This window comes from Chiroxiphia lanceolata, chromosome Z (assembly GCF_009829145.1).
Source record: "Chiroxiphia lanceolata isolate bChiLan1 chromosome Z, bChiLan1.pri, whole genome shotgun sequence".
Lineage (NCBI taxonomy): Eukaryota > Metazoa > Chordata > Aves > Passeriformes > Pipridae > Chiroxiphia > Chiroxiphia lanceolata.
The window spans coordinates 68,715,612-68,724,116 of record NC_045671.1 but is presented as its reverse complement, the minus strand read 5'-3'; the positions used below and the strand labels follow the sequence as shown (position 1 = coordinate 68,724,116).

At 48.6% G+C, this 8,505-nt stretch overlaps 1 protein-coding gene across 1 annotated transcript in view; it reads left to right on the top strand.

Annotated features, from left to right (window-relative positions):
* Positions 1–3,784: 3,784 nt before the first annotated feature.
* The window catches only part of IDUA (alpha-L-iduronidase), a 44,987-nt gene continuing 40,266 nt past the window's right edge, over positions 3,785–8,505 (top strand). Inside the window, exons 1-2 of the mRNA XM_032674675.1 lie at positions 3,785–3,971; positions 7,146–7,286. Coding sequence (XP_032530566.1) covers positions 3,847–3,971; positions 7,146–7,286 — 266 coding nt within the window. The 5' untranslated portion in view covers positions 3,785–3,846. The remainder of the gene's footprint in view (positions 3,972–7,145; positions 7,287–8,505) is intronic.

Genomic DNA, 8,505 nt, shown 5'->3' with positions numbered 1-8,505 from the left:
TGACCATGCAACTCTAGGATGATAAAGCCCCAGGCATCTTCAAGCTTTTAAGCTGCCTCAGAGGTGCACCCATGTTCCTGCATCATTTCCCACTTCTGTCTAGGGCCGATCACTGTAAGAAAAGCAAGCCCCAGCATGGGCAATCACCACCAGGGAGCAGGTATTACATCTGTCTGCAACCTGCACAGCCTGTTGGCACAAACCTAGTGCTAGAGGTACTGCAGGTCTTGAAGCAGCATAAGACCATCATAAGACCGTCCCATTGAGGGGAAAGGCAACAGATAGCTGCAGGACACATCCAGTTAATACTCATCTCAAAGGGTGGGAAGAAGGAAATCCTGGAGCTCATAAAGCCCACCAGGTCACGGGTAAAAGCTGTAACATTGTCATAAGCTGAGCTTTAAAAACAAGACCTCCATAAGAAAAGCAGCACCAAGATCCATGCTGCATTGCTGACATGAGTTCCGGTGTGAAATACATATGTCTGAAACCTTCAGTATACTGCAGAAAATTATGAGCAGCAGCAACAAGTGGGATGGGGGTACAGAGCTGCTAGACTTCTGCAAGGAACAAGATCATTTCAGAGTTAGATTTTACAAGGTGACCCACGCTATGGAAGCTGTGGAGACACATAAGCCAGAGCACAATTTCACAGTATGCCATCTCCAGCCAACCAGCAGCCAGTTGAGTCAAGGCTGGTCTAATTCTCTCCTACCTCTGTTCCTGTGCTTCTTCAGTTGCAGACTAACAGGAACTAGAGCTGTCTCTGCAGCTTACCTGTCCACAACAAAACAAACTGACCCACAAAGGAGATGCTTCCCACCCAGTCAGCTAGAGGAATTATCCTCACACCAGTTGTCTTGCTGTTGGACCTGACATATGGGAAACATCAGCAACAGGCAAGCAGTGGCAGGGTAGAAGAGTGGAACCAGTCCTTTCGGCAGAAATCCTGGTTAGACTGGATTAGATGTAACATGAAACTTGAAACTATTAAGCTGAGTCCATTTGCTGCTGAGTCCAAAGACCAGCTGCTAGCAGGTGGAAGTGTGGAGTTATCCAAGAAGTAAAGACTCTTTTAGGCCCTGGAATGCCTCATCATTAATAATAGTTAGTTGTTATAAAAACTACCCAGATAGCTCTAGATGATTTCCTAGGCTTCAGTTTCCATATGTTATAGCAAAATTCTTGTTCCTGCCATGTGGCATGATTAGATGGCTATGTGACAAAGCCATCTTGGCATTTCCAGTAATGTTCTTTGAAGCCAAGTTTGTAATTCAATTAAGTGCTGAAGGCGATGGAGGCATCTGTACAGAAAAGCATGTGCACACACACACAGAGATTTCTTGTTACCTCCAGACAGAGAAACAAATGCAGTAGGAAGATTTACCTGCTCCCTGACATTTCTGAAGGAGCCTGGAATGACTGTGTTCCCAAAACATCTGCAGGGATGCTGCAGGGAGTGCAGCTGGGTCCAACCGCCTTACACAGTCTTTCTCAGAGGAATGATTCAAGCTCAGGAGTAACAGGTTTTATATCTCTCATCTGCCTAGCTTGAGACATTGAAGGAATTTACGCTGGCCAGATAGCTGGGAAGGTCAGCCTCAACTTACTGGAAAGGGCCAGTGCACAGTGCTACTCTCCATTCTCTGTGCCTTTGTGCCTTCTCAGAAACGCCTCAGGACAGGAAGAGCTCTCAGTCTTTGCAGGAAGACAGGAGGAGGCTGCTGTAAAATCCCCAGTGTACTTTGGGTGGGAGTGTCAGCTGTGGGAAATCTCCCTGGTAAAATGTTCCACAGAAAAACTCCCACTGGACACTTCCCAGCCCTCGGATGAGCACAAAGACAAAGGCAGTAGACTAGGGTCTTTGTTGTGGCTTTGCTTGACCATCTCTAAAACTATGCTCAAAGCAAGCTGGCCATAGGTGCTCTACTCTGAATCAAACTTTTACACCTGGCAGACTGTTTGCTGGAGGTCATCTGTGGTAACCCTGGCATTTGCCCTTCCCCCGGAAGAAGAGGCTTGGGAGACTTGTGTAGACCACTGGATTCCATCAGTGTAGTCTGGTGTTTGACCTGCAAAAGCTGCCAGCAACATGTTGGTCCTGTTGACTACCTTGCTTGGGAAAAAGCAAGTCTTACGGTCCCAGCTGCTCACCCCACAGCAGCCCTGAGATGTTTTGGGAACAGAGGCACATCGGGCTCCTTCAGAGGGAGCAGGTAGCTCTTTCTGCTGCATCTTCTTTCTCTGGCAGGAGGTGCCAGAGCAGCTGTGGTGAGCAAAATAAGATTTTCTGCTAGGAATTGCAGTTCTTTGGAAGTACCCTGAAATATCTTATTGGATGCTTTATCAGACATGGAAGAGAAACTCAGGGGTGATGCAGAGATGCACCCTGTTGTGTATCTCCTGTGGCAGGGGTTTTGTCTCATCTTCTGTCTCCCAGCTTCAGGTCTGATGTGCGTTCTTCGCCTGGCTGCTCTCTGCAGGTTACCTGGTGTGGGCATTGTTCCAGAGGCTCACAATTTCCCCTGCTAAATCAAATGCCTCTACTGGAAATCAGACTGGAGTACCCCATCCACCCAATCCAACCAATGAATACAAAATGAGATGCCTCCATGGTATTTGTGGATGTAGAAGGGTGGCTCAGTTCCACATTTTACACTGAGTTGGTAAGGCTTGATGAGATTCCTGAAGGCACTGCAATAGGTAAAAGAGAGGGATCCCAAGGAAGAGGTTTTCCCACAGAAAACCCAGTCCTCAGGTACAAGTGGTAACAAACAAGTGTTTAGAAAATCAAGCTAGAGACTGTGTACGATTAAGCACTTTTAAAGCTCTTCATGAAATCACAGAATGTTAAAGGGTTGGAAGGGTTCTTTTAAAGATTACCCAGCCCCAATCCCCCCTGGTATGAGCAGGGACACCTCTCACTAGACCAGGTTGCTCAAGGCCTTATCCAACCTGGCCTTGAACACTCCTAGGGTTGGGGCATCCACAACCTCCATGGGCAACCTGTTCCAATGTCTCGCCACCCTCACAGTAAAGAATTTCTTCCTGATATGTAACCTAAATTTCCCCTCTTTCAGTTTGTACCCCTTACCCCTTGTCCTATCACACAGTTCCTCATGAAGAGTCTCTCTCTGGCTTCCCCCTGATGGGGGCCCCTTCGGATACTGGAAGGTTGCCATGAGTCTCCATGTAACCTTCCCTTCTCCAGGCTGAACAGCCCCAACTTTCTCAGCCTGTCTTCGTACAGGAGGTGCTCCAATCCTCTTCTTAACTTCATGGCCCTCCTTTGGACTGGCTCCAACAGGTCCATGTCCTTCCTAGCTGAGGGCCCCGGAGCTGGATGCAGAGCAGAGCAGAGGGGCAGAACCCCTTTCCTCGGCCTGCTGGCCGCGCTGCTTTGGATGCAGCCCAGGACGCGGCCGGGCTTTCAGGGCTGGGGCCGCACACTGCTCCCTGCCGTTCCGAGACCAACAAACACGCTCAGCCTCCAGCAGCTGGCACGCTCTGGATCCCGCCCACGGGCCCTTCCGGGGAAGGGAGGCCGTCCCGCTCCCGCCACGCCGCCCTTCGCCGCGGGCGCGGTGCCGGCGGTGTGCGCTGCCCTCGCGTGGGGCGCGGGGGAAGCGCAGCCGCCGCCGCCCGCCCCGCGGCATCCTCCGGGCGGGAGCGTCCCGGTGGGCCGGCGGCGCCGGGACAGCGGCCGTGCGGGGCGGCGAGCGGCGCCGCAGGCAGCGAGGCCGCGGGGCGCCGGGGGGCGGGCGCCTCTCGCCCCCGGGGCGTGCCCTGGCGCGTCGGCAGCGGGCGCCGGTGGCGCTCGGCGGGCCCCGCCGCCGTCCCGCCGCCATGGGGCCGCTGCTGTGGCTGCTGCTGGTGCCGCTGGGCGCGGGCTCCCCGGCGTACGAGGTGTACGTGGATGCCCGGCGGGCCGAGCGGCCCCTGCAGCACTTTTGGAGGAGCACTGGCTTCTGGTAAGCGCGCACGGCCTGGCCCCGGGCCCCTCCGCCGGGGCTCTCGCCTCGGCTGCCTCCCGCCCTCTCGATCCCCGGGGCGTGCGGACTCTGCCTTCCAGGAGGAACCGAGGCTCTCCCGAGCTTGCTGCTGTGGGATCGGGGAGCCTTGCTGCCCCTCGCTGCTCAGCTTCTGCTGCACTAGCTCGACCAGTGTAGAGCAGAATGTGGGATGTGGCCAGTTAGTGTGAACTGGCCAAAAAAATAGGCCCGGGCGACATTCCCTCGCAGAGTTGCTTCATTGCCCCCTCGAACAGGCGAAGACCTTCCCCTTCCCCCAGCAGAGCGCGTATGTTGATACTCTGAACTCATTTCCTTTACTTTTCAGTGTTTCCATTGCCACGGCCTCTAAATAGGCCCAGGCAAAGCTTCTGATAGTTCTGGGACTAGCTTCTGATAGTTCTGGGACTATCAGACAAAAGACTGATATTTCTAGGAGTTTGTTCCTCTTGACAAACGCTTTTCCAGGTGCACCATCTTCCTGATGCGGCTGGTGAGTCTGGTTGCCCTAAGTCAGGGGGATGGCTGGGACCATGAATAAAATGTCATCGCCGCCGCCCTGTATCCTGGTAGTGATTTGATTCTTGGAGAAAGCCCAGTCTTGCTGAGCTAACTGTGTTAGGGTTAGCCTTTAAGTTTTGTCAGATACGTGTAGGCTTCTGGAAGGCTTGAAAGCAAGAGATGGTACATTCCGCTGCCACGCTCGTATCTTACTCTAAAGGGATTATGACCTCCCCAGCTTAGGCGTACAGTGGATTAAATAACACATGTATGGAAAAGAGTTGCAGTAGGGATGGAATCAGCAGCATGTGCTTTGGAAAAAGGAATTTGTGTCCTTTTTCTTTTCGTATAACGCATGAAGGTACCCCAAGTCAAAAATTGCAACTTTTTTTTTAATTTTCCATGTTGTTGGGAAAACAGAACAGGACCTAAAATATGTTCTGATTAAGAGAGATGTTTGAGTTTTCTGGATTTTTTTTTTTGCTTTTTTTGTTTCATTTTTTTTGTTTTAATTTTTGCTTGCAATGTTAGGAAACATTAATGAAAACCTGCCTTAAAAATAGTATGTTTAGCTCATTTAAACTACACCCATGATTTTAGTTGTGTGAAAACCTTTGGAAAGCTGCAAACACGAAAGGCATGTGAGGGAAAGGCAGAGGAGCAGCAGCAGAGGCTCTCCATGGGTCAGCAGCTATTCAGTTATAACACTTGGCCAACAGTGGTATTTCTCAAGCTCCCTTGAAAGCTCACACGGTGGCACAACTGGGTTCCAGCTGTTAAAGCTTCTTTTCTGTGTCATAGTTTCAGACAGCTGGACAAGGGCACAGCTGTGGATCAGCAGCTGATAAAGCCTGGGGGCAAGGCTTGAGGTTCTCTTGGATGGGCACTTTGCACTCAGAACAGGAAAGGACAGATGCTGATATCATACTGATATCACCACTAACAAAACCCACTATTCTGTCAGCTCTCTTTTGTGTCTCGTCATAGTTTCTGCGAGATTTCTCTCTAGCAGAGTCCGAATTTCAGAGTGTTTATTCAACGTGGACTAAGCAAAAATATGTGAATGCTCTGTGACTTTCCACTGTTGAACTGAAGCCAGTTTGAATTTCAGAGTAGTAGTAGAGCACTCCTTCACAATCTGGTAGTTAATACTGTTGTCATCCACTGGAACAATTAAAAGTACCCAAATGGCTGATAGATTTTTAGTAAGAGTAGAGCCAGTAACTTCTCAGTCTCCCTTGTGTTCCTTGAAGCAGTCTTACAGAGATGGTTTTTAAGTGCCTTTTATGCTGATAAAATTGCAGAGGGGGCTCACGTATACTGGCTGAATTGTGTTAAGCCCTATTAAGGGGATGTGTTGTGTGTCAAGACACACTTTCAGATAAGGATGCAGGAGATGTGGTAAGAGATAGGCAGTATCTCAGTTGTATCAGATTCTTGTTTGGGTGGGGTCAGGCTTTTCTCCCTTTGTGCACAGATTGGTTATACAGTAGCAGGTACATTTCGCAGAGTCCTTGGTGGTGGGATGAATATGTGGAGGGGTACAGAGCGGGAAAGGATGACAGTATGACTCTTCCCAGCACAGTTGCAGTCAGCACAAGTGTAGTCCACACATCATAGGAGACAGACCACAACAGGCAAAGCATAAACTGGATTGGTTTTTGACTTAAACAGATAATATACAGTGTGCAATTAGAGCACAAGTCATCTCTTGCTGCAGTGTGAAAACATGTGGAAGTGTTTTACCAAGCCTTAGGGGCAGTGCTGTTTTATCCTTCCTGTAATACAAATGCTTTACTATTCAGAATGTACACATTACCAGGAGGCTCAGTGAAAGTCCCCAAGGATGACCAAACCTAGTGAACCGTGCAGCATTCTGAGTTTCTGACTTTCATCTTGCAGCTATTTATTGGTGGAGATAGGGACAACAGAAGTTTGCTGCAGTGTAATGTTGATTTCAATGGAATAAGCAGACAGCAGAGACACGTAGCATGATTGTGGCTGTGTAGCTGTGAGCCTGTTAAACTGCTTTCAGCATCAAGCGTGGGAACCTCAAGCCACATATTCCCATGCTTCCTTATGCTTAGGGCTGAGTTGAACATGGCTGAAGAATATGAAGGCTCTGAGCATCTAATTCTGCTTCTAACAAGTGTAGCTTCCACAGCAGAGCACAAATTGATGTCATTGTATGAACTTCAGCAGGAAGGTCAAGCCCATATTTTCCATACTACAGACGTCAGCAAGTCTGACTTCCATTCCAGAGCCTAAGAGACACTGAACTCCCTTATCATTAGGTACTCAAACAGGGTGACTGCCACTGTATGGTTTCCCAGGGCCACTGCTGCCCGAGATTGCTGTCTGTGCAGTAATGACTGCCTGTACGCTTTCCTGCGAGCGTGCCAATGAGATACACCCAAGCTGTGTTCCACTTTGGCAAACCCCATGTATAGCCAGTTAGCCCCAAATAACCTGCAGCTGCATTTTGCTTTTGCCTCATTTTAGACAGTGCTCCTCACGCTAAGTGGGATCTTGCAGTTGGTGTAGGGACTTAGCATAGGCATCTTTGCATACCTAGTGGTGCTGTTACTTAATGTTGCAATGTGTTGTTTCTTTTCTGTCCCTCTTTTCCTGAAGCCCTCCTTTACCTCACAGCCGTGCTGACCTGTTTGACCTGAGCAAAGATCAAGAGCTGAACCTTGCCTACATTTCTTCTGTTCCACATGGTGGCATTGAACAAGTTCGAATTCACTGGTTACTGGAATTAGTTGCTCTTAGGTAAGCAAACACCTCAAGTCAAAGTCTGGGAAAACTTAAAAGGTCCTTAACAGGTCACTTAACAGGTGCTCACTTTGGTATTTATCTTTGTCTACTTGCAAGCTGGGCATGTCTTTGCTTCCTTGGAAGTCAGTTATGTTCCAACAGATGGGAATTATTTTGAGGTTTTATGAGATTGAGAAAGAGGGAGCTTCTGTTGAGAAGCTGAGATACTAGAAAGATGGCTTACTTTTTAGTCCTTTAATTTAGGAGACATGATACAGCAAAAAAAGTACCACGAAGATTGATACAAGCCTGATTTACTGAGAGATCCAAATGAAAACTGCCACTATTTTACTACTATTTCTATCTTCCTTCTACCTAACTTGGAAGTTACTTTTTGCATCCTGAACCCACCTGTGCACTGCATCAGTTGACAGGTAGTGGCAACTAAAATGGTGAATTTGGGTAATACCAGTTAATACCCTCTTCCAAAAGGATTCATATACAGAAAACATTTCTAGTTCTAGGGAAATACATGTCAGACTTTGAGAGGACAACGTTGGAATTCGTTGCCTTTCAAGTCCCATTTTAACTCAGTTTAAATGCACTCATACCAATATGCCCAGTGGAAATAACCAAATACAGATGCCTAGAGCAGGGTCTGTGAGGGAAGACAAAACATAAAAACCCCATCAAAAGTTGTAATAGCTCTTAAAGTTTTGCCTGGCTCAGACTGTTGCTGAGCTGAGCATGTTTACAATCCACATTACTGTGGCATGCGCTGTCCCGATGCAGGACAATGGGAATTTATCATTTTTGGGAAGCAACAAGGGGAAGGAGAGGAAACAAGGGGAAGCAACTGTGGAAAAGGGATGTGAGCAAAAGAGTTGCGTGTTTCGAAGTGTGTATTAGGAACAGAAGTTTTCTTCCTTGTTATTAGGGTGTGCTTGTGTATGTAGATTTTTTGGGAAGGTGATGAGAAGCCCTGCACACAGATAAGTGTTGTATCTGTAGCCCAGAGTGGCCTCTGTATGTTAGTCCATCTGTGAATATAGCAGGTAACAGAGCTCCTCGCGCTCATCTTTCCCTGTGGAAGTTTCCAGTGAACACCCTTTCCTCTACTGTGTCTCCCTCTCTTGTTGGACTGTGGGATTTGCACTCTTGCAGTGATCCAGGGGCACGGGCAACTACCAGTGCTCACCACTGCTGGGGTCCCTGTCTTGGATCTCAGAAGTTT